This window comes from Nyctereutes procyonoides, unplaced genomic scaffold, assembly GCF_905146905.1.
Source record: "Nyctereutes procyonoides isolate TBG_1078 unplaced genomic scaffold, NYPRO_anot_genome, whole genome shotgun sequence".
NCBI classification, from domain to species: domain Eukaryota; kingdom Metazoa; phylum Chordata; class Mammalia; order Carnivora; family Canidae; genus Nyctereutes; species Nyctereutes procyonoides.
In genome coordinates, this window is record NW_026575124.1 from 1,006,486 (window position 1) to 1,030,298 (window position 23,813).

A 23,813-nucleotide genomic window follows, 5' to 3' on the forward strand; every position below is an offset into this window, starting at 1 on the left:
CACACAGGGTCCTGCGGAGACCCCAACTTGGGCTCTTGCCTCTAGCTTCTTGCTCCAAATAACTGCCCCTTGGCTTTCCCTCAGGCCTAGCGATGCCCATATCATCACCAAGATCCTTCTGGAGAAGATCCTAGGAGATCCAAGGATCTTTGAGAGATCCAAGGAGGTAGGCTGGGCAGGGAGATCCAGGGTCCCAAGTATTTAGGATATGGCCTAGAAGGGGGTAGGTGGGCTTTGGATAGGCATGTCTCCTAGGATTCCTCTCCCTGTGGGGAGGGATGCAACTGAAGCAGGGCCAGAGCAATGAAGGTAAATGCCAAAAGAAACAGCTTAACAGAGCTGAAAATGCCTGCCTCCAGGGAGGGAGATGATGGAGGCAGGGCGCTGCTATTTTTACGAACAAACCATATAGGATTATTTGCCTCTTTAAAATAGGTGCCTACGTATGCTAAGAAATATCTCATTAAAAAAAATTAAAATGTGACTGGTAAAGGTTTATGGCACCTCTGACCACTTCCGCTATGCGCAGAGGCCTCAATAATCAAGTTTGAAAACCACAGGACTAGCCCTTCATTTGAGGCTTTCTAGGTTTTGTGAAGAAACCCACAATGAAGTTTCTCTCTACCAAAGGCCCCCAGAATGAATCCCTCTTCCTTCCTGCCTATTTGTCCCCTTTCATCGAGGAGGAGTTCTGCTTCCTGTGGATCGTTTCCCTGTTTCTCCCGGGAGACCCTGAGCCCCTCGCAAGCAGGGTCACCCCCTGCACAGCTCCGAACCTCCAGCCTCTTGCATTGCACCAAGAGCAGAGTATACAGGTCAGCTGCTGACGAATAAAGGAAAAAGGAAACAGCTTTATCCAGGCTTTGGAGAGCAAGATGCTCCATCCCCTTCTGCACCCGTCTCGGGAGCCCCGTCAGTCACCAGCCCTGAAACCTTCCGCATATTCATAAATAGTTTTGGGTTGCAATTCCCTGATCTGAGCAACACAGCATTTAGCTCACATCTTTATTTTTTTATTTATTATTTTTAGCTCACATCTTTAAGGCCCATAGATGATTGCCTCGCTTTCACCGCTCGGCGGGAGCCCCAGCTTAGAAGAAGTAACTCCAGGCTCACCTGAGCAGCACGTACGCCCCCCGAGGGCAGGGATTTCAGGGGATCTGCTTTTTTTTCACCTGCCATTTGCCCCGTGCGCTGGAACAGTTCGTGGCACGTACCAGATGCTCAACAAATACCTGTTTAATGAATGAATTTAAAAGTGCAAAAAAAAAAAAAAACACTAAACAAAACTATGCAAAGAATAAAAAAGGCCTCTTAGCGAGGTGCAAAGATACCCCTACGTTCTGAACGACACGTCGGTCCAGCCCCCGGTGCCGGGAGCGAGCGGCGGGCCCGGGTCCGGCGGCGGCCGGCGGGCAGGGCGGGAAGCGGGGCAGCCGCCGGCGCGCGCTCCAGCGCCTCGGGCCGCGCGTCCGGAGCCCGCGGCGCCCCGCCCCTCGTGGGCGGGCCCCGGACCTGGCGGCGCGAGGGCGGGGCCTGGCTCTCCGCGCCGGGGGCGGGGCCGGGCCGGGCGCTCGGGGCCGGTGCAGGGCCGGGCTGGTCCGCGGGCGCGACCGGGGCCCCGGCCACCAAGGGGTGCGACCCCCCACTGGCCCCGCCCTCCCGGCTGCGGCCCGGCCAATCAGAGCGGCTCTTACTGGCGGGTGGGCCGAGCCGGCCCAGCTGCTCGGAGGCTCTGGCATGGTAACGTCCCCGCGCGGGGGTGGAGGGGCCCGGGGCGGTCCCACAGCGCCCCCGGCGGCCCGGGCCCGGGCCGGGGGGGCGGGGAGGCCGCCGGGGGTCCCCGGGACCCCGGGGGAGGGCGAGGGGCCTGAGGCGTGAGGGAAAGGAGCCCGGGAGGGGGAGGGGAGCGGGGATTTGGGGGAGAAGGGGCGGGGAGGCCATGATGGAGGATGGCGGGGGTGGGGGAGCGGGGGGTGAGGGGAGCGGGAGTTGCGGGACGGGGTGAGGAGGAGGAGGGGAAGGAGACCTGGTGGGTTTGTGGAGAAAGGTCGGCAAAGGAGAGGGGGCGGGCATGTGGGGACCGAGGGACCGGGGGAGAGCCGGGGGCCGCAGTCCCCCTTCTAGGGTATTCGGCGTGCAGCACGCCCCTCCCCGGCCCCAGCGTTTGCTTCCTTCGGAAGCCCTGGATACCTCCTACAACCCCCTGGGGACCTCCTCCTGCATTTCCCCCGCATTGTCTCCTGAGGTGAGGAGGGGGCATTGTCTCCTGAGGAAAGAGAGGCTTCGGCCCCCACCTCGTGCTGGATAGTCCCAAGAAACGAGAAAGCAGAGGACCCTTGGTCCCAACCCTGGCTCTGCCGCCAACACACTGTGTAACTACTCCGTGTGACCTTGGGCAAGTCACTACCTTTCTTGGGGCCTCAGATTTCCCATTGGTTTAAAAAACAAAAAACAAAAAACCCACAAGGAAAATGTGTGAGAATGATACCCCAGATCTTTTCGAGCTTCGGAATGGGGTGGTTCTTGAGGAAAGAGTGCAGGAGAGTGGGTTCTCGGGTGTGGGCAAGCAAGGCAAAGCAGGCTGAAGATGGAGGCGAGGCCTCCCGGCTGGGGCCGCAGAAAATCCCCAGGGAGGTGGGGGATGGTCGGCACAAAGCCTCCAGCGGGCTAGCCAGCGCCTCTGGAATCCTATTGGAGGGAAGGGAGAACCCTGGACGTGGCGGAGGAGGAAGAGACCTACCCCAAGAAAATGAAGACCAGAATGAGGTCTTCATCCTGAGGAGATGGCAGGACCAGAGAGAAGCAGTGGAAGCTATTTTCTAGTAAGACAGCCAGTATCTTTGGGGGAGTAGGATGACTATAGGAAGGCAGGTGTGGAGGAGGGGGGACTAGGATCGGTCTTGAAAACAGAAGGGCTGGGCCTCTCTGGGTCACCTGCGGCAGGTGAAGGTAGACCGCAGGGTAATAGGCCGGTCTTCTGGCCTCCACGGTGTTTTTCTTTTTGATGATAGGTACTCTTTCTGAGAGGTGTGCCTTCCAGTTTTCATTTTCAGACACAGATCCCTTTAGGGAGTGAGTCAGACCGGGCCATCCTTGGAATCACCTGGAGGATTTCGGGATTGTGTGTGGATTGGGGTGACAAGAAAACAGGAGCACCAATCCGTAAGGAATAGCTGTGGCACCACCATCCTTGCTGAGAGACAGCTTTGTGGAGGAGTTGAAAGCACAGGCTTAGGGCGTCAGGCTGCGTGGATTCCAAACCTGCCTTTAATCCTTTAGAACTTTCTTGGAACGTTGGTCAAGTTACCTAATTTCTCTGAACCTCAGTTTCTTAATTTATAAAATGGGGACAATAATAAGCTTTGAGATGGTTGCAAGGATTAAATGAGTGTTTGGCATGATTTCTGGCCCATAATAAGCACTCAATAAATATTAGTTGTTAGCTGTTCTCTCTTGCCATGCTCTCCCCTCATCTCTCCATTCTTGTTCTTTTCCTGTTTTATTCTTTCATCTGAATCTTTAGTTCTGACATGCCACTTAGATGTGAAGGCTGAGAAAAATTGATTGCACCTTCGGGAGGGGAGGCTGTCCTTCCACTGGCCCAGGTGAACACATGATGGTCAGATGATCAATTGTCTCTTCGTCTCTCTCCAACCCACAAATGTGTTTTTGTTCCAGAGAAGACACAGGATCTGTTCTTTGAGTCCCCTTTCCTATATCCCTTTGTCACATGAGTTACTTCAGTCTCGCCCCAAAGCTGTCCAGGCACTGCTGCAAGTGAGATAGGGGCAGGGGTGTTCCAGGAAGAAAAGTATACACGTTGCACAGGGAAGCTCAGCAAAGGGAGGGCTGTGGAAGTTTCACGGTAATTTATGTTCATTCCATTGCTCTGTCCTCTGCGGGAACTGTCCAAAACAGTCCAGCCTCTGGATCCTGGCCAGTGGTCTCCATTCCTAGTTAAAGATGGTCAGTGCTCGCTTTGGCAGCACATAGGCCAAGTTAAAGATGGTCATATACAGTTTTTTTTTTTAATTATTTAGGTTTTTCCATGCCAGTATTTGATTCTAGTTCCCTTTCCCCAGCCGTACAGATAGCCAAGCTGTCTGTCTCATCACAGGCCACCTTTACCCAGAGAATTTCTACGAATGCACCCGGGCACATGTGTACAGATGCACGCATTTGCCTGCTTTAGGATACTCCAGTATGCAAAAATTTAATAAGGTTAAGGATGAGTCTGCATTTTACCACAGCACTTTGCATGCAGGGCCCTGATTAGACATTCAAGAGGAGGCTCAAAAGGAGAAAACATAATCCCTGAATATAGAGAAATGTCCTCCTGAGTAGGGAGACAAGCGGTCCTGTGGGAAGCACCCAGCAGCATCCACAGAGTAGTGTGTCAGCAGTGCCAAGTAGTGCAGCATTTATCCTGGGGACACAAGGAGGTAGGAGTATGTGTATGTGTGGAGGATAATCATAAAGGTAGTCTGAAGGGGGGGAATATTGACTCATCTTGAGCAAAGTGAGAGACAAAGTGGAATAAGAGAAACACATGGCATAACCTAACAATTGCTGTGCAGAGAGGAGGGAAGCCATTTAATCAGGCTGAGCCAAGAAGAGCGGCTCACCTAATATTGAGACTGTTAGGTGAGATTCTGTAAGGCGAGCAATAGGGAGTTCTCAAGGAAGGGTTGGATCCTTGCTGATTTAAGCACATGGGTGGTGGGGAATATGCGAGAGTGAAAGAACAGACCTGCTTCCTGCCGCAAGGACTATGCTGAAGGGGTAGATTAGAGCCAGTCCTGGCGCAGACCATGGTGGACCCGGGGCCTGATAATTCCCCTTAGGTTTCTCATCGGAGAAAGGGACTGCCGTGGGTGGTTGCCAGAGTCCCCTCCAGCTCTGACATTCTGTGTTCCCTGAATAACTCCTAGGCCTTACCAAGGGCTGTGTTTTTGTGGGACCTGCGAGACCATTAAGTCAACAAATATTAACACCTTCTCTGTTGCAGTTGGGGGCAGTGAGGAAAATACACCGGGGATAGGACAGCAGCGTGAGCCAAAACAGGCAAGATCCCCACCGCTTAAAGTTTAAGGTCTAGTGGAGGCGGCAGGTAATTCATTGATTCCACTCACATTTTAACATTTTTTTTTGTCAAGATACATCTTAAAATCAGTGGAGTATCATAGTTTAAGTGGGAGCATTTGTTTTTTATTAGTGGCCACATAAAATAACAGGACCGTCAACATTGTGCAAGTAACTAAAATTCCAGTGGGTAATTGCTGGAGGGGAGGGTGCATGGTACAGCCTAGACCACTGCATTGGGAGAAAGCCTTTGCTGAAGAGGCGATGACTGGTAGACGTGAGACCTGTAGGCTAGGTGTGTGGCGTTGGCAGGAAGTGGTGCCAGGCACAGATGCATGCCTGATGTCGGGGAACCGAGAGGAGGTGAGCGTGGCTGGAGCACAGACCCAGAAACTCAGCAGGGATGAGGCTGGCTAATCTGTTGGGAAGCAAATTTCCCACAGCCTTCCAGGTCTTGGGGAGGAGTTTTGGTCTCTACCCTAAGAGCAGTGGGAGCCATCGAAGAATTTTAAGCGCGGAGTAATGTGGTCTGAGGTGCATTTTGATGAGCTTGTGGATGAGGGGAGACTACCACAGAAGGTCAGATGAAAACAAGAGGGGTGGGGGGATGGCGGAGGAAATGGAGAGAAGTGGACAGATTCAAGAAATGTGTACGCGGTACAATTAGTAGGACTCGGTGACATATTGACAGGGAAGAGGGAGGTGTGGAGAATGACTCAAGGGTTTCTATCTTAGACAGCCGTATGGACGGTGGTGCCAGTCTCAGGCAACTCTGGAGCCTGGCAGGACCCAAACAAAGGTGGTTATGTAGCATTTGGGAGGTCAGAGAGGATCCTGAGGCAGCTTGAGGTGGATAAGTGTGGCCCAGAGAATCGGGTTTCCTCCCATATTGATGAATTTCTGACTTCCCATGCCGCAGACAGACTTGGGGCAGGAGCAGGTCTGAATACGGGGCCAGAGTAGTTGAACACTGAGAAAGGTGATTCAAGGTGGAATAATGTGGCTTCTCCACTTCTCTCCTTAGAAGATGGGTGGGAAAAGAGGAAGGACAGATATTACTAGAGGTAGAGATTAGAAAGCATCTTCACATGCTGAGCCTTCTCAGCACAGGGGTCATTGGGGAAGTAGGGAAATTGGGCAACTCCTCTTTAGCCACCTACCACCTTTCCCTAGAACTCCCTAACACCCCGTAACCTGCATGCAAAAAGGAGGAAAGGCAGGGCTTTTTAGCTACATCTCCAAGCCTTAGTTCACTTGAAAAGTATTTGGTTTTTTTTTGAATGGGTAATATAGTCACGTGGATGCATATTCAAAGGTTACAAAAGGGCATACGTACAGTGTGAAGTCTCCTCACCTCAGCCCCCCTGCTGCTGGTTTCTGTCTTGTATGTCATCTTTTCTCCAGTTTTCATACAAATGATCCCACTTTGCTGTACTTTGCATTTTTTCCACTCGTTAATGTATCTTAGAGATTGCTCCTATCAAGACAAGCTTCTTCATTTTTTGACTGCATAGTATTCCATTTTCTATTTGTGTGTAATTTTCATAGTTACTTAGTGATGGATATTTAGGCTGATTCCAGTCTTCTGTTTTAACGTATGATGCTGGAATGGAAACGTATACACATCATTTGGACCATGTGGGGCTATATCTATAGGGTGAAATTTTAGAATTATGAGTGTTTGTTCCTCCATTTGTTCCTTCTTGCATTCATTCAATATTTATTGAGTACCCATTATGTGCCAGACACCGTGGCAGGTACTAGGAGTCCAACTTTCAACAAGTCATACACGATCCTTGTCCTCATGAAACGTTATGACATGTTAGTAAGGGGAAGTGTAATAATTACGAAAACTGTATACACCAGGAAACTAAGAAGGGAATTAGAGAATAAATTCACCAGTCAGGAAGGCTTGGTGGAGCGAGCGGTATTGAAGCCAACAGCTGAGGAATGGGATGTGGCAGCCAGTAGGCGGAGGACCCCGAGATCTAGGCTGTTCATAGTCTCCGCCTCAGGGAGAGGAGTTCGCGATCTGTAGGGGCGGGGCAGTAGAGCTGTAGAGGAGGGGATGATGGGGAGTGGGAGGTGTCAAAGAGTGAGCAAGTGAGTTGTGGGGAGCCCTCCCCACAGTGAAGAGAGAGCAAGGCTAGTGCTTAAGCAGGCTTGGTGACTAGGTTTAGAGAGCTTTGGGGTTGAATCTAACTGGGTGAATTCAGGTAGGGGGATGGGACAAGAGGTCTGCTTTGGGAATGGGAGACCTCTGTTGAAGGTTTGAGGGAAGTACAGCCTTGCCCACAGATGGCAGAATGGATGAAAAGCCTCAGCAAGAGCCAGACTGTGCCTGTGGTACAGCCGCCTCCATCTTTTCTGTGGCTTTGGCGAGATAAAGACAACACCGAAGGGGCACGGCTGGCTGGCTCTTGGCTGGTGGAAGAGAGCAGACCTAGCCAGGGCTCACTCGGAGCTGGGCATGGGCAGGAAACTGGGCCAGGAGACCCTTCCTCTGAACTTTGTGCTCCTTTTTCATCCTCACCGCTCTGCTTCCCTTCTGCAAAAGCCCATCTCTTTGCCCGTCCTGGGTCCTATGACTTTTCTCTCCCTCAACAGTCGGTTCCCGATTCTGGTCCCCGGCCCCCAGCAGCGCCTGCCCCCTTCCCACCGGGGCCCCCCATGATGCCACCACCCTTCGTAAGTTTTATGTCTTTCCCTGGGCTTGGCTTTTCCAGCCTGCACCCCCTACTTCCCAGTCCCTAGCACTGCTGCATCGCCAGCACGGTTTCGTGTAACGCCCCCTCTACTGCCCTTGGAAAAGGGGTGGTGTTGCTTGGGCATTGGGGTGGGAGGAGCTGCTGCTCCCAGTCCATAAAGTTGACAGCTCCCCCTTTGACTTTTCATCCTTGGGATACATTGGGGCTGGGGTAGGAGAAGTGGAAGGGAAAAGACCCTGCTAGTGTGAGGGCATGGTGGGGCCGCCTGTCTCTTTCACTACTCCTTCTCTGTGCTTTCAAAGTGCCACAGAAGTCAGGCTGACATAGCAGCTGGTGGTCATCGAGTTGGAGCAAAAGGGATGGGAGGCAGGGGACTGGGGCATTTGGGTACCTGGGATGCTGCCTTCTGGCCCTGCCTCTGAGGGGCCTCTTTGGGGAGAGTCGCTGAAGAGATGGAGCCTTCCAGCCACGGTCTGGTGGTGGCACTTAGACTTTTCCCTCTCCCTTCCCTACCTCTGAAGAAGCGGTGTGCTTGCCTGTTAGACCCAGAAGCCCGCCCCTCCCCCCGTCTCTCTCAGTGGCGAGGAGCAGGCAGTTTCATGCTTTGTGCTTCTCGAACTGAAGCCTTGGAATTGCCTCAGAGCTGGGGTGGAGGGCTGAAAAGGGCGGGAGACAGGCGGGTGTTCCCTGGCAGTCTAAGGTCGTGTCCAACCTGCTCAGTATCCCTTCCTTTCCTCACTTTCAGATGCCCCCTCCAGGAATCCCCCCACCCTTTCCTCCGATGGGACTGCCCCCCATGACTCAGAGACCACCAGCCATCCCCCCGATGCCCCCCGGCATCATGCCCCCAATGCTTCCACCAATGGGGGCACCACCGCCACTCACGCAGGTAATCCTCTCTCCTCCAGTAGTGCCACAGAAAACCCCGGGTGTCCAGTGGGAGGGGGCGGAGGTGAGAGTGGGCATCTGGACTTGAAAAAGTAGGGAGAGAAGGGCCGCGCTTGACTCGGCCCATGCAGATTCGTCTGCTGAATGACTAGAGGATGCTCTCCTGCTAGCCCAAGCGCCCAGAACCTGGGGATTGTCTGAGGGGGTGCCCGTGTGAAGCTCATGGCCCCTGGCGGGATCTCTCCGAAGCCTGCCTTGCCTGCGCCTGCTCTCACTTTGGTAGCTGTTTTTTGTGTTCTTTGTATCCCTAGATACCAGGAATGGTACCTCCCATGATGCCAGGAATGCTGATGCCAGCGGTGCCTGTCACCGCAGCGGTAAGCACTGGGGCCGGCAGGAAGCAGGCTGTGTCCTGCAGCCCTGTGGGTCTGACTTGGAGTACAGGGATATGGCCTCCATTCTTTCCCTCTTGTCATCGGATCCATCCTGGGCCTGGCAGCGCCTCCCCACACTCAAGTCCTCCTCTCCAGCCCCGTGTTCCACTCTTTTAGTTTCTCACTCCTTCCCAAAGGCATGTACATTCTCTCTTGTTACTCTTCACTGGGCCCAGCTCCCTTAAGGAACACATTCGTGGTACACTGCTTACCCTTGCAGAGCCAGCACTGCAGACACTTGAATACAGTTCCCTCGTCACATCTTCTTTGTCTCTGGAGGTAGCAACAGCACCTGCGAGTCTCCCCGTGCCTTCTTGTACCGTTGCTCAGTGTAGTAGAGTCTGGGTAGGATGTAGCATTTGGCATCCACTGTGGAAGAGGGGCCTTGGAGGTTGACTCCACAAAATACTCTCACTTGAGACAAACCGAGAACAGAGCTGCTGTGCAGTTCCCCCTAGGATCCTCTAGCCACAGCCCCAGAGGGTGGGGGATGCCTGTTAGGGAGCAGAGGTCCCTGGGAGCAGGACACATGGATCCTGGCCTGGCCTGCTTCTTCATCCCCCATGGCCTGGGTCTTGGGGGCCACCGGGCTTGGCCCCAACCCTTCCCCCTCCTCTTTCTTCGGCAGACGGCTCCGGGTGCGGACACAGCCAGCTGTGAGTCTTCTGGGGGTCTGCTCCCCCCAGGCTCGGAGGTTGGGGGGTACAGGGGAGAGGGGACCATGGACTAGAGCCCACCCTGGATCATGCCTGTTGGGATGCCAGGGAGCCTGGGATGTTGATGGGACCAGGGGATATTTAATGGGGATGGAGTAGGGGAGGAATAGGTGGGATAAGATGGGGGTCGGGGCAAGGACTTAATGTTTCCCTTGGCTTCTTTTCTAGCTGCTGTGGCTGGGACAGGCCCTCCGGTGAGTTCTTCTAGCTCAGGGGTCTCTGGGTAGAAAAGCTGGAAGTTGGGGGGCTGACAGTTCAATTTTGGGGTAAGGAGGAGAAGCTCTGGGGAAGGGGCCTTGACCACCGTTCTGTGCCCCCCCAGAGGGCCCTGTGGAGTGAGCATGTGGCCCCTGACGGGCGCATCTACTACTACAATGCTGACGACAAGCAGTCCGTGTGGGAGAAGCCCAGCGTGCTCAAGTCCAAGGCAGAGGTCCTGAGCGGGGCTTTCTGGCCCTTCCTTTAGGCTGCCCCGACCCTTCCAAGTCCTTGGCCTCCCCCTGTGTCTTTAACCACACACATGGTTCCTTTGATCCCAAGATCCCTGACCACTCCCCCAGCCTCCCTAGGATCTCCGGAAGTCTCCTTTCCCCCTTGTTGAGCCAGGCCAGGTGGTAGCTAACAACTCCCTACTCACTGGATCCCCTGAGCTCCCCCAGCTGTAGTTAGAGGGCGTGCCCAGCCAACTGACATCCTCTGACCCAACCTCTTGCAGTTGCTGCTGTCCCAGTGTCCCTGGAAAGAGTACAAGTCAGACACGGGCAAACCTTACTACTATAACAACCAGAGTAAGGAGTCTCGCTGGACCCGGCCCAAGGACCTGGATGACCTGGAGGGTGAGGAGGAGGTGGGGTCTGGGCTGTGGTTCTGGGGGGTGGCCCTGGCCCCCCGTGACCATGGTATCTTTTCCCATTGCAGCTTTAGTCAAACAAGAGGCTGCAGGGTGAGTGACTTGCCCATCTGTCCACCTGTACTTGGGGCCACCTGAGGGGTGGGAGCAGACCCTCTCTCCGTGATCCCTGCTCAGTGGACAAGCCAGCTCTCCGTTTCCTCGTGGAGTGGTCTGCTCTGGCCGCAGTCCTTCGCAGGATCGAGAGAACAGCTTTCCCCTGGCTGTCCCCTCTCTGCTCCACTCCTGGACACTGCCCTTCCGGCCCACCTGCAGGAAACAGCAGCAGCAGCAGCAGCCCCAGATACTGCAGCCGCAGCCACCTCAGCCCCAGCCTGAGCCCCCGCCTGGGCCGCCTGGCCCCACCCCTCTGCCCCTGGGCCTTCTAGAGCCTGAGCCAGGTGGGAGTGAAGATTGCGATATGTCAGAGGCTGCCCAGCCTGTGGAGCAGGGGTTTCTGCAGCAGCCGGAGGAGGGCCCCAGCAGGTGAGGGCTGCCCCCGAGGCATTCCAGATGCGGACCTCGAGCTCCCAGCCTGGTTCCACCCTTGACTTCTGCCAGGCCTGTGGGGAAGGGTGTGAAGATCTGGGCCTGGCCTCTGCAGGGCAGGAGAGGGCTGCTTTGGGAAGCCAGGAGAGGGTGGCCTACCCCTGATCGCATAGAGCACTGAAAGCTGTGGGGACTGGGAGGCGCTGTGGCTGAGCCCCCTTTGCCCCCCAGTGCTGCTGGACAGCATCAGCCACCACAGCAGGAGGAAGAGGAATCAAAGCCAGAACCAGAGAGGTCTGGCCTCAGTTGGAGCAACCGGGAGAAGGCAAAGCAGGCCTTCAAGGAGCTGCTGAGGGACAAGGTGCGGGGGTGGGGCTCCCAGGGTAGGCCTGGAGGGTGCTGGAGGGGGGCAGGCCCCATGACCCCTGCCTGCTCCATTCTAGGCTGTCCCCTCCAATGCCTCGTGGGAACAGGCAATGAAGATGGTGGTCACCGACCCCCGTTACAGGTAGGCCTGGGCAGAGGGAGCCAGGCCCTCCAGAACGCGTGTGTGAGAGCAGCTGGGCCAGGGCCTCCCTGAGAAGCCCCAGCTCAACACTCTGGCCCCAAGGGGATCCGAGTCAGGAGAGTGATAGAAGGGCAAGGATGCAGGGGAAGGAGAAGCTGGAGGGCCTCCAGGAGGAGGGGGGGAAAGGTATCTGACGTGAGACCTTCAATAAATGCTTGTTGAATTGAATTGATTCGAATTGAATTAATTGGGGTTGAGGGGGCTGGATAGGGTGGAGGCCTGACTGCACCTTGAGAATCCCAGAGCAAAAGGGCCCAGCGTTAGCAGTGTCTTCCCCTCACTGCCTCATCCCAGAGACGCGTCTGGCCTCCCTGCAGCCTGCTGTGCCCGTGCATGGACCCCTCACTCAGTTCTGTGTACCTGCTCGGTGGGCTGTGCGGGGTGGTTCAGGCTGACTCCTCTGCCCCCACCCTGCTCCCACCCTCTCCACCCCAGTGCCTTGCCCAAACTGAGTGAGAAAAAGCAGGCATTCAATGCCTACAAGGCGCAGCGGGAGAAGGAGGAGAAGGAAGAGGCCCGGCTAAGGGCCAAGGAGGCCAAGCAGACCTTGCAGCATTTCCTGGAGCAGCACGAACGCATGACCTCCACCACCCGCTACCGGTCAGGGGGCCGGGCTGGGGCGGGGCCTGGGAACCCCGAGAACGCACGGGCACAGGGTCTCTGTCCCCTGCCTGCCTACCCACAGCCCGTATGCTCCACAGGCGAGCAGAACAGACCTTTGGGGAGCTGGAGGTGTGGGCTGTGGTCCCTGAGAGGGATCGAAAAGAGGTTTATGATGATGTCCTCTTCTTCCTGGCCAAGAAGGAGAAGGTAACAGTCACTGGCTGGATCAGTCAACCCGTCTCACTTTAGAGTCTTCGTATCTTTGCATCCCTGTGGACCCCGGCCATTCACTTCCCCACTGCTCCAGGCCCTCAGCTCCTTCCTGGGAAGCTGGCGTGGCACTTGCACATCCCCCCCACCCATCTCTGCGCTGGGCCTGCAACCTGGGTGTGGGAGGGCAGGAAGGCATCTGTACGGGGTTGGTCTGGAACCGGTGTTCCTTCCCCCTTCCGGGGATGTGAAGGTCTTGAGTCTGGTCTTCCTAGGGTTCACCTAGCTGCCTGCCTTGCCCCAAATGCTCCTCTGCCCAGGCCCACTTGAATATCTCTGACCTGCCCTACCTCACCCTGACCCTGACACTGTGGCTCCTCAGGAACAAGCCAAGCAGCTCCGGCGCCGCAACATCCAGGCCCTGAAGAGCATCCTGGATGGGATGAGTAGTGTCAACTTCCAAACTACATGGTCCCAGGCCCAGCAGTACCTCATGGATAACCCCAGCTTTGCTCAGGACCACCAGCTACAGAGTAAGCCCGGGTTCTCCACTCCTGCCTGTCCCTTCCCCTTTCCTCACTGACCTGGGATCCTGGAGCCTGCCGCATACCGCTCCCCACTGCACTTCCTGCCCTCCTGGACATCCAAGGGTCCTCAGCACTCACTCAATCCCTGTATCTCTCCAGACTCTGGAGATCCCAGAACACTGGGGCACCCCCTTCCTCTCTCTGGGGTCCACTGTTGACCTGGACGTTGTGTGTTCTTGGAGGAAGAGCTCTGGGATAGGTGTCAGATGACCAGGAGAGAAGGATGATTTTTAGAACTCATCTGAATATGGTCTTAAATTGTTGTGGTGCTATGGACCACAGCTGGTCACGTGTGTTCTGATGAGCTGTTGTTGGCCTGTAGTCACTGACAAATCAGAAATTTACCTTTGGAACCTTCATCAAAGCCGGATTGATTCCATAGAACATAAAATCTCAGATCGCAAGATTATTGGTTTCATAAGATTACTTCCAGTAAGTGAATTCACAGGGGCTGAATACTTGCTAATTTTTTTTCTCGTACGTTAATGAACCCTCCTCCAGAACCACCATTCCAGTCTCCTCTCCCACAGAGGCCTCTGCTCCTCTGGCCCCACCACACTGGGTGACCCTGGCACCTACTGAGGCAGCATCCTTGAACAGTAGGGGTGCCAGGGTCTGGGAGGGAGGGTGTCCCACCGATGTGGTGCCAGCTGAGCCTCTTCCCTGTGCTTAGACATGGACAAAGAAGATGCACTGATCTGCTTTGAGGAGCACATCCGAGCTTTGGAGAGGGAGGAGGAGGAGGAGCGGGAGCGGGCCCGCCTTCGGGAGCGGCGTCAGCAACGCAAGAACCGGGAGGCCTTCCAGGTACCTTTGCCACCTGCCCGCTGGATAGGAGCTCAGCTTCGCGCCAGACCGTGACCTCTTTGCCCAGGCCCTGCCGCCCTGCCTCCTCTTAGCTAGGCTGTTTGTGCTCTGTCTCTGCCCAGTCATGTGCTTCCTCCACAAGGCCGCTCTGTGCCTGCAGCTCCTGCTGTGTCCCCTCAACTCTGGGCCAAGCTCCTCTAGGGAGGCTGTATGTATGCACCACCCAGAAACTGCCAGCAGAGAGCACCCTAAAGGCACAGCTTAGGAGCTTAGCCGAGTTCATTTCCCTTCTGCGGGGAGCTCGATAGGCAGAGCTAGCTCATCCCGCAACACACACAGCTTGGAGGTGGCGGCAGAGGTGGTATGGTGGGGGTTCTTAGCCGGAACACATTGGGAAGCTGAGAGCAAACCACAGGAAGGACAGGCTGCAGACAAGTTTCTGTTTTTCTGCTCCTTGTCTCGTTTGAGTCTATCCTGCTCTGTATTTGCATTCTCTCTGTTTTCACTGCTCTCTGCCTCCCTATCTACATCTCTTCATCTCTGCCTCCTTTGCCTGCATTTCCTCAGTCTGAATTGTCCCGGCCTCCCTCTCCCATCCATCCCCTCTCCTCCTCCCCAGTCTCTGGCTGGCCCCTCTCCGTGTCTCACTAGCCCTATAACTGGCCTCTCTCTGCTCAGACCTTCCTGGACGAGCTGCACGAGACAGGGCAGCTGCACTCTATGTCCACCTGGATGGAGCTGTACCCAGCGGTCAGCACCGATGTCCGCTTTGCCAACATGCTGGGCCAGCCGGGTAAGGCAGCCAGGCTCCCCTTCCTCTGGCCTGGCTTCCTGCCCTGCCAGCCTCTCTGCACCCCTACTCCCTGGTCCTGTCCTCGACCCTACCCCCAGGCCTCGGGAAGCTGCCGCCCGCCAGGCCCCCCTCCCTCCCTCCCCCGCAGGCTCCACCCCTCTGGACTTGTTCAAGTTCTATGTGGAAGAGTTGAAGGCACGATTCCATGATGAGAAGAAGATCATTAAGGACATCCTTAAGGTGAGGGGAGGCCCAGGGTTGTGGATGGATGCAGACTGGGTGCAGGGCATACTCTCTGGACAGGACTCCCTGATAAGTCCAGTTCTGTAGGAGCGTTGTAGCTCAGTTCAGCAGATATCCACTACGATCCCTAGCTGTTCACCTGGGACACGGAAAGATACAATTTCTGTCCATAAGGAGCTCATGGCTTAGTAGGAAGAGAAACATGACACCTATTATATACAGAGGGGCAAATGCTGTTACAGAGACAAGAATCAAAAGAATTGACATTTGAACTATGCCTTTAAGAACAAGTAGGTGGGGGAGGATGGAGGTCGTGGGCACAGGGTATGACAGGAGCAGAAGCAAGGGAGTGGGAAGGGCACGGCAGGTTTGAGGAGCAAGGGGCATGGCTCATCACAAACTGATAGCTTGTGGATACGTGTTCCTTCTGGCCCGTACAGCATTTTAGCAAAATTCCAAATTGGCCACTAACGTTTTAGAACTTAGGAGATTGTACATAAAAATCTGGGTCTTCAACTTTTCTTAAGCTGGGCTGGTTTCGCAAGGCATTCAGTGGACTCAGGCTGACGCCATCCTTGTCCTCACCGCTCCCGCCACGGCTCTGGCGTGGCAGCGGCTCCCTCAGCTCAGGCACATACATGGCTTATCTTACGCTGGAGAGAGAGTTCTCCAAGTCTCTGTCCATCAGAGGTGGATAAAGGGTTATTGCAGCGAGAGAGCCTTGTGTTTCAGAAGGAAAAAAACAAAGAGGAAGCGTATTCCTTTGTGGAAGTGAAGAGCATGCAAAGGCCCTGGGGAGGAGACACGCCCGGCAGTTAGGGGCAGCGCTGTGCAGGCAGGCTGCTCGGGATATGAGGCCCGCTTAACCACTTGCTAGCTGTGTGACCTCCGGCAGACTTTTTAAGCTTTCTGAGCCTCAGTTTCCTCATTGGACAAAGGGGTTACTTTCCACCAGCACACACCTAGTTCCAAGGGTTAGAGTAACTGGGTACCTGGGATGAGAAGGGTCTGAGAACAAAGCTAAGAATGTCCCACTTGCACACACAACACTTATTTTTTCTAGAAGTCTTGTGTCTTGACTTACAGATCCGGGTGTTGCATCTTATTACCATATTACTTCTCTGTTCAATGTAAACTTCGTGTTTTAAAATTCCTTACCATTAGGTAGGACAGGCCATACTGTCCCGTGGCTTCCTCGGTTTCCCTGGAACCCTACGTCCCAGTTTGGAAGTAGAACCCTATGTGTAAAATACCTTGAATGCTAAAATAAGAAATTTGGATTTTTATCTTGTAAGTTACAGGGAGCCAGGGAATGATATGGTCAGATGATGTCTTGGAAGAGGCACAGGGTCAGTGTAGAGTCACACCTCTCAGACCAAGGGCTTGTGTCCTAGGGGATGGATGGCGGTAGGACAAAGCCTCGGGACACTGAAAAGTCTTAGTGGCAAGTGATTCAAACTGATTTTGAGCTTGAGCCATCCTCTTCTGACTCAGCCCCAGGCTCTCTCCCCTGCCGTTAGGGCCCTTTGGTAGAAAAGTTGGAGCAGTGCAGGACTCTGGGGTACGGGTTAGAGGTGCAGGAGGGGAGAAAGGAGGCCAGACAGGAGGTAACCTAAGTGGCAGAGGAGCTCGGCAGGGGCAACAGGGGCAGCAGATGAGGGAGGGCTGTGGTGCTCCATCTCTCTTTTTCTGAGACACCCTCCCCACACCCCGGGTTTCTTCAGGGGTGCCTTGGGACAAGAAAGGAGGGGATTTTATACTCCTTCCTTTGGTTTTCAGTACAGCAGCTTTTCTTTTATATATGGAGGTTTTACATAAGAATTTTTGTTGAAAAAATGTTTCTGCTGTTAAAAAAAGTTTAAGATCAGGAGGATAGTCACTCAGAAGTTGAATGGACAGATTGTGTGTGTGAAATGGAGGGCAAGGGAGGAGTGAGTTGAAGTTGGTGGAGGAGGAGGATGGTACCATTTGTGAGGATTCAGGAACAGGGATGGAGAAAAACAGGAATTCTATCTGGGGAATTAGTCTGAAAAGTACCCTGGGGCAGGGAGGAATATGAAGCAAATGCCATATTTTAAATAGGATAACCGTGTGAAGTATAAATATCTAATCCCGGGAGAGCTAAATTTTATTGGATGCTTACATTTTAGCCACAGAATGGCTGGTCCTGCTGACAGGCCTGTAGGCGTCCTGTCCTCGCTGTCTCTCCACGTCTCCTGAGAAAGGGGCTTCTTTTTTTTTTTTTTTAATTTTTTTTAAATTTTTTATTTATTTATGATAGTCACACACACAGAGAGAGAGAGGCAGAGACACAAGCAGAGGGAGAAGCAGGCTCCATGCACCAGGAGCCTGATGTGGGATTCGATCCCGGGTCTCCAGGATCGGGCCCTGGGCCAAAGGCAGGCGCCAAACCGCTGTGCCACCCAGGGATCCCGAGAAAGGGGCTTCTTTAGACAGGTCCCTACCTCTTCCCCCTTTTGGGCTCCTGCCTATGGAAGGCCGATGAGCCCAGGAGTTCCTGTGATCATCCACTACCCCGGGACACTGTGAGGGCACCTCTCACCCCATAGGATAATGCAAAGAGCCCTGGACTTGGAACAGCTGGAAGCCAGGAGATCTGGCCTGGGAGATCCATGGGGGTGGGGACAGAGGTGGCTCACAGGGAATGAATTCTCTTGGGGTCTGCTAAATTAGAAGTTTCTTTGAAATAGTCTATTATGGGTCTGAAAATCAGGATGGAGGGAGGGCTGGGATGGCTAGGGACAGTGTAGATGGAAAAGACCAAGTGCTGTTCTCCAGGGAACTAGCACATGCAAGAGAGGCAGGAAAAGAGGTCAGAGAGACAAGAGGGCAGTTGAAGTGAGCAGCACCAAGTACAAGGACCAGTCAAGTGAGGACCAGGAAGGGGCCCTTAGAGTTGTCTATGGGGACATGAGCACTTTTAGGAAGGCTGTGTCCTTAAAGAGGGATGAGTGGCTACAGCACAGACCTTGGAGTGTTTATTGGTTGAGATCTCTGCAAGTTATATAATGTGTGAGCCTCCGTTTCCTCATTTGTACAATAGGGGTAACATATGCGCATGGTTGTGAGAAGTGGTAATATTTGTAAAGTGTCTTGCGTATAGTAGGCTCACTTCATGTTAATTTGTTTTCCTTTATGCTGCATTTAAAGATTTTGAAACAAAGGAAAAGCAGCATGGGTTGTTAGCTTGAGGAAGGTGACCACAGAGGGGACGGGGATGTTCCCAGTTAAGCGAGGTGTGAGCTTGACGGAAGGAGCCAGGGGAGAAGTGGGATCGAAGCTTTGGGTTCCCTGACAGAGACTGGTGGGTCTGAGAGGAACCTGAGCATAGGTTGAGGAAGTGCTCTTGGAATACACGAGAAGAGCATGCTCTCCATATTACAGATCTGAAAACTTAAATACAACACTGTATGTTAACTAACTGGCATTACAGTAAGAACTTAAAAAAGAAGAGCTCGCTCTGCCATGGGTGGGAAGGCCAGAGCAAATTAGTGCCGTGTGGAGGGAGGGGAGTGGAACCGGACTTCCGCCCCCGCTGACTCAGACTCCAGTGGCTCCACTTTTCACCAGGTCAACTTGGGCCAAGTGTCGACCTAAGCCTCTGCTTTATTGAGGTGTTGGGAGGCGTAGAGGACAAGCTCTGAGCCTGGCCCAGGGTGTTTCGAGAAGGGGAGGTGTTTTTAATAGTGTTCTGGAGTTGTACACCTGAGGGCCACGGGATCTGTGGGTGTAGTGCTTCCAACTGTGGGCTTCGGTGCTAGAAGGACCTGGGGTAGAGTTCTGCGTCCACTGCGTATTAGCCGAGAGACTGTGGGCAAGTGCTCTCCTCTCTCCAAACCTTGGTTTCTCTTGCCACACAAAATTAGGAGGCCAGGACTTAGGCTTAAATTTCGATGCTGAGGATTAAGAGAGAGATCAGGTGTGCAACGCACTCAGCACGGTACCTGGCACCATAGTAAGCACTCGAAATAAGCCAGAGGACGGGACCAGCAGATGTTGACTGAGAACGTGGGGAAGTTACTGAGCAGCAGGAGGGCCCAAGTGGGGCCCAGCCTTAAGCCAAAGGAACAAAGAATTAATTGTGAGAAACTTAGGCGTCAGCAGACGTGGCGCACACACCCCGCTCCCCGCGCTCCTTGTGATCCAATGCCCCCCTCAGCTCCCTGTGCGTCCAGACCAAGGGCAGGCATGGGAGGCTCAATCGTCAGATGGTGAGGACTCGGACAACCTGGTTTCAGAAGTGCATCTGAGTCCTGTGGGTCTCTTCTGGGGCCTGGGGGATTCTAGAGCATCCTGTAGTCTGCCCGTCTGCCTGCCCTGGAGGCTGGCTTCAGGCTTCAGGCCCGCGGTGGCCCCTGCTTCATGTGCCGCTGTGCCCACAGGACCGGGGCTTCTGCGTGGAGGTGAACACAGCCTTTGAGGACTTCGCCCACGTCATAAGCTTTGACAAGAGGGCTGCTGCGCTGGACGCAGGCAACATCAAGCTGACCTTCAATAGTGTGAGGGGCCGGGCGGGGCGGGGCTGTAGCCAGGGCTCCATTCTCAAACTCATCCCGTGTCTCATTCCATTCCTTCTCACGCACTGCCCCAGTGTGCTGTTCCTCACCCCGTTCCGGGGATGGCGGCAGGAGCCCAGACCCCAGCTTCCCATGTCCTACAGCATGCCTGAGTGGGGCCTGGACACCCGCCCTCCCGGTGACCCTGCCTCGCGTGCTTTCTGTCCTCAGCTGCTGGAGAAAGCAGAGGCGCGGGAGAGAGAGCGGGAGAAGGAGGAGGCGCGAAGGATGCGGCGCCGGGAGGCTGCCTTCCGGAGCATGCTGAGGCAGGCCGTGCCGGCCCTGGAGCTGGGCACTGCCTGGGAAGAGGTCAGGGCCGCAGCCTGGCACCACACACCACCCTCTCAGTCCTGAGGGCAGCGGTGCTTCTCCACCACCGGGGGCCCGCCCCAGTCATGGCGCAGCTCGCGGCCAGCTCCGGCTCCCTTCCTTCCTCTGCCCCAGCCCTGCCCTGTGCTCATGGCGGCGTCCGTGCCTTGCCGGGGCTGGTCTGATCAGCAGTGCTCTCCCGTTCAAGGTCCGTGAGCGCTTTGTGTGCGACTCAGCCTTTGAGCAGATCACCCTGGAGTCGGAGCGGATCCGGCTCTTCCGGGAGTTCCTGCAGGTACTGGAGGTGAGGCAGGGCTTCCTTCCCCCGACGCGTGTCCCAGCTCGTGAGCACCCAGTGCGGCCTCCTGCCCGTCGGGCTCTCCCTTCCCTGCCGTGTGGCAGCGGCACTGGACAGGAGGCGAAACCAGATTTTCGGGTGCAGGGTGCTTCCTGTGGCTAGCCCTGGTGCCCTCCTCACCCCTCTCTCTGCCTCTGCAGACTGAATGCCAGCACCTCCACACCAAAGGCCGGAAGCACGGCAGAAAGGGCAAGAAGCACCATCGGAAGCGTTCCCGCTCGCCCTCAGTGAGTTGGTGGGCAGAGGCGATGGTGGGGAGGGGTGGCTGGATCCTTAGGGAAACAGGAGTCACGTTTCTTGTCTTTTTCCCTACCTCACCTCACCTTGGAGCGAGATTTGAAAATTCCTGTGGCCCTGGATCCTCCTCTCTGTCCCCAGTTCCCAGACTTGAGGGCTTCTGGAGGCCAGGGAACCTGTGCGCTGACAGGTATCTGCTGATCTGCCCAGGGCTCCGAGTCGGAAGAGGAGGAGCTGCCCCCGCCGTCTCTCCGACCCCCCAAGCGGAGAAGGCGGAACCCCTCGGAGTCAGGCTCTGAGCCCTCGTCCTCACTTGATTCGGTTGAAAGTGGGGGTGCTGCCCTTGGAGGACGGGGCTCCCCGTCTTCTCGCCTCCTCCTTGGATCAGGTGAGCCGTCGGCATTTGGAGAAGTCGACGCAGCCTCGAGGAGGCAGTGGCCCGGGGGTGGAGTGGATGGGGAGGCCTGCATCCACCGCAGTAGGAAGAACTGCCCGGCCCTGCCCTGCGCGGCCCTGTGCAGCGCGGCCCGGCCCTGCCCTGCCCTGCCTTTCCCTCCCCTGTCTGGCTTTGCCCTGCCCTCCCCTGCCCGGCCAGGAACTGGGAGGACGAGGGAGAACTGGGCTGAGGAGACTTCTCAGATAGTTCCGTCTGAAGAGTGCAGACGAGAGCAGGGAGACGAGTGAGCCCGCCCTCCTCCCGCGGGACTTAGGGGCATTTTTCTCTATCTCCAGATCACGGCCTTCGGAAAGCCAAGAAACCAAAAAAGAAAACTAAGAAGAGAAGACACAAGTCGGTGCGTAGAGAAGGGCCTTCTGCCCAGGGCCCTGCTGTGCTGAGAGCTCTCCAGCCGCCTCCCGGGGTGTCCTTCACAGGAACTGAGCAGGCGGGCTCTGGACTCTTACAGAACAGTCCTGAGAGCGAGACAGACCCCGAGGAGAAGGCTGGCAAGGAGAGTGATGAGAAAGAACCCGAACAGGACAAGGACAGGGAGCTCCGGCGGGCGGAAGTCCCTAACCGTTCCCCAGGTTTTGGGATCAAGAAGGAGAAGGTGAGAAGTGGGCGCCCAACCCCAGCCCAGTCAGCACCCCCTCCAGGCAGGCCTCCGTGGCCCCCGGGGCAGGCTGTGGGTGAGCTGTGCCTTTGCTCTGCCAGACGGGCTGGGACACGTCAGAGAGCGAGCTGAGCGAGGGCGAGCTGGAAAGGCGGCGGCGGACGCTCCTGCAGCAGCTGGATGACCACCAGTGACCCGACGAGCTGCTCTGCCTCGGGTCTGTGTGGGGCCATGGGGCCTAGGTCACCCTCGCCACCTGCGCTAGACTCCTTTCTCGGTCTGGTCCGTGCCCACCTGTCCTCAAGTAACCCCACCCTGACACACCGCCGCCGGCACCTCCCAAGGTTGCTCGTGGTGTTCAAGGGCCCCCTGCTTCCCAGGCAACTAGTGTAGTCCCTGCCCTCACCCCGGACCGGAGATCGGAGATTGGTATGCCACATGGAGGGGTGGTGCCACTAGGAAAGACGCGAGAAGGGGCCTCGAGGGGAGAACGACAGGCTGGTGACAGGCGGGGTCCTTAGCCTCTAGCGTCAGTGCCTGCTCCTGCCTGCCTGGGGCCTTGGGCCCCACCACTCCTTCTTTCAGCCCCAAGACCCCGTGTATCCGTGTTTTGTTTTGTTTTGGTTTTGTTTTTTAAATAATATTTATAATATGGCCAGTGGCTCTTGTCTTCTCCATCACTGCTGGGGCATGCTGGGGGCCCGGCAGGCGTACGCGTGGCCAGCAGAGAGCACCAGTGTCTTGTGGCAGGCCGGCTTCCCTTTGTGTGCTGGGAGCCCACTAGCAGGGTTCCCCTTCCCCAGGCTTTTGTGCTCACCTCCCCCAAGCAGAGGGCAGCTCCCTGGGGCCTCCTTTCTGTCCCCCTGGCCCAGGTCACGCTAAATGGCCACCCCTGCCCCGAAAGAGGAGACAGAGTCAGGCCTGGTGCTTCAAGCCTTTGTTGAGAGAAGGTCGGTCTGAGATTTATGTACACGAGAGAAGGGAGGCGGTACATGTACAAAAAAGGAGTGGGTCCCTGTATTTCCCCGCAGGGGCTGAGAAGAAACTGGCAGGAGACTGAGAACAGCCAGCCCAGACCACCGTGCCTCCTTGTCCCCTGCCCGAGAAACGCCCAGCTGTGGAAAGAGGAGGATGCTGATGGCACACCCCTTCTCTAGCTGTCAGGGGAAAAACCTCTACCCCTCTGCCCACCCCTCAGGAACAGAGTCAGCCTAGAGTGGAAAGGGCGACGCGCGGGAAGCGTGGAATCTCTCCCCTGCCCGTATCACCAGGGCATGGCCAGGTGGGGTCCAGGCTTCCGTGGGCCTTGCTCCTGGCAAAAGATGATCCGAGACGGGTCACGTCCCGGGGCTCCCTAAGTCTGGACACTTCCAGACCACTGCTGACCATGGGCCTGTGAAAAGGAAGCGGGGGAAGGAAGAAGGGATACTTGCTTCCTCCTCTTGTCCCTCTGGCCTAGTGACAGAGGGGCCTGCGGGCCCCTGTATGGGCTAAAGCTAGAAATGATTTTCCCAGCTCTGAGCTGACCCCTTGGTGACCTTTCAGTCAGGAAATGAATGGAAGGCCCTGAGGCCAAACGAAGTGCAGTGCTGGAGGCACCAGGGAAGTGCCAGGCCCCAGAGACCCAGTGCCCCCAGGGACGTCAGGCACATGCAGCTTTGAGAGCAGCATAGCCCTGCGCTGTGCCTTCGGGGCTCCAGGTCCACAGGTTGGACCTGCAGGACTCGGGAGAGCTGAAGTGCTTCTGCCTTCGGGAGGGCCTTAGTGGGGGCCTGGAGCCCGAGGGGGGCCGGTGGGCGGTGCGGCACTCCTGGCTTGGCGAACGACAATGGGCTGGCGGTGGAGACCTGTGGGGAGGACGGAGGCCTGTGAACACGCAAGGAGGCTGGGCCAGGCCCATGTTGTGTGGGAACAGCCCCCTGGGGAGCAGCCCCTCAGGGCCAGAGAAGAGCCAGCCATGAGGCCGAGGAAGGGGAAGCTTTAAGAGGCTAGAAGGGATGGTGAGGGAGACTGCTGGGGCTCTGCATCTTCAGAGGACCAGGTGGGGGTGACTGGAGGCCCCGGGCAGTGGCAGAAACAAAGCAAAGTTGGCAACAGCCAGAAAGCCAGGGAGAGACCCCAGGTAGACTGAATATCAGGAAACCGGTCAAGGGGCATCTGAGGCCCCTGGGCAGGAGCTACTGCCAGAGCTCCTACCGGTGGGTGTAGGGGTGGTGGTGAGGGGACAAATTGCCCACAGATACCCGGGCCCGGGGATGGA

The 23,813-nt window shown here is 55.8% G+C and overlaps 2 protein-coding genes across 13 annotated transcripts in view; one reads left to right on the forward strand and one right to left on the reverse strand.

The window, feature by feature from the left end:
• Positions 1-1,626: 1,626 nt before the first annotated feature.
• PRPF40B (pre-mRNA processing factor 40 homolog B) lies at positions 1,627-22,658 on the forward strand. Of its 8 annotated transcripts, none has more exons than XM_055337268.1 (26): positions 1,627-1,743; positions 7,693-7,773; positions 8,539-8,682; positions 8,993-9,058; positions 9,744-9,771; positions 10,000-10,025; positions 10,154-10,264; positions 10,547-10,667; positions 10,750-10,774; positions 10,997-11,206; positions 11,441-11,570; positions 11,653-11,717; positions 12,213-12,377; positions 12,479-12,587; positions 12,973-13,123; positions 13,851-13,984; positions 14,663-14,777; positions 14,926-15,017; positions 19,424-19,540; positions 19,769-19,906; positions 20,115-20,210; positions 20,405-20,491; positions 20,712-20,889; positions 21,234-21,295; positions 21,407-21,550; positions 21,655-22,214. In XM_055337268.1, exons 1-26 carry the CDS (start codon positions 1,741-1,743, stop codon positions 21,745-21,747), a joined length of 2,691 nt encoding a protein of 896 aa, XP_055193243.1. In that variant the 5' UTR covers positions 1,627-1,740; the 3' UTR covers positions 21,748-22,214. The 8 variants fall into 8 exon arrangements, with proteins under 8 accessions (XP_055193243.1, XP_055193245.1, XP_055193242.1 ...); XM_055337267.1 differs by lacking the exon at positions 1,627-1,743 and adding an exon at positions 2,102-2,825; XM_055337264.1 differs by lacking the exon at positions 1,627-1,743 and adding an exon at positions 22,585-22,658 and having other exon boundaries at positions 2,743-7,773; positions 21,655-21,770.
• The window catches only part of FMNL3 (formin like 3), a 54,445-nt gene continuing 53,107 nt past the window's right edge, over positions 22,476-23,813 (reverse strand). For all 5 annotated transcript variants that reach the window (XM_055337261.1, XM_055337259.1, XM_055337258.1 and 2 more), the window contains one exon: positions 22,476-23,400. In XM_055337261.1, coding sequence (XP_055193236.1) covers positions 23,315-23,400 — 86 coding nt within the window. In that variant the 3' untranslated portion in view covers positions 22,476-23,314. The remainder of the gene's footprint in view (positions 23,401-23,813) is intronic.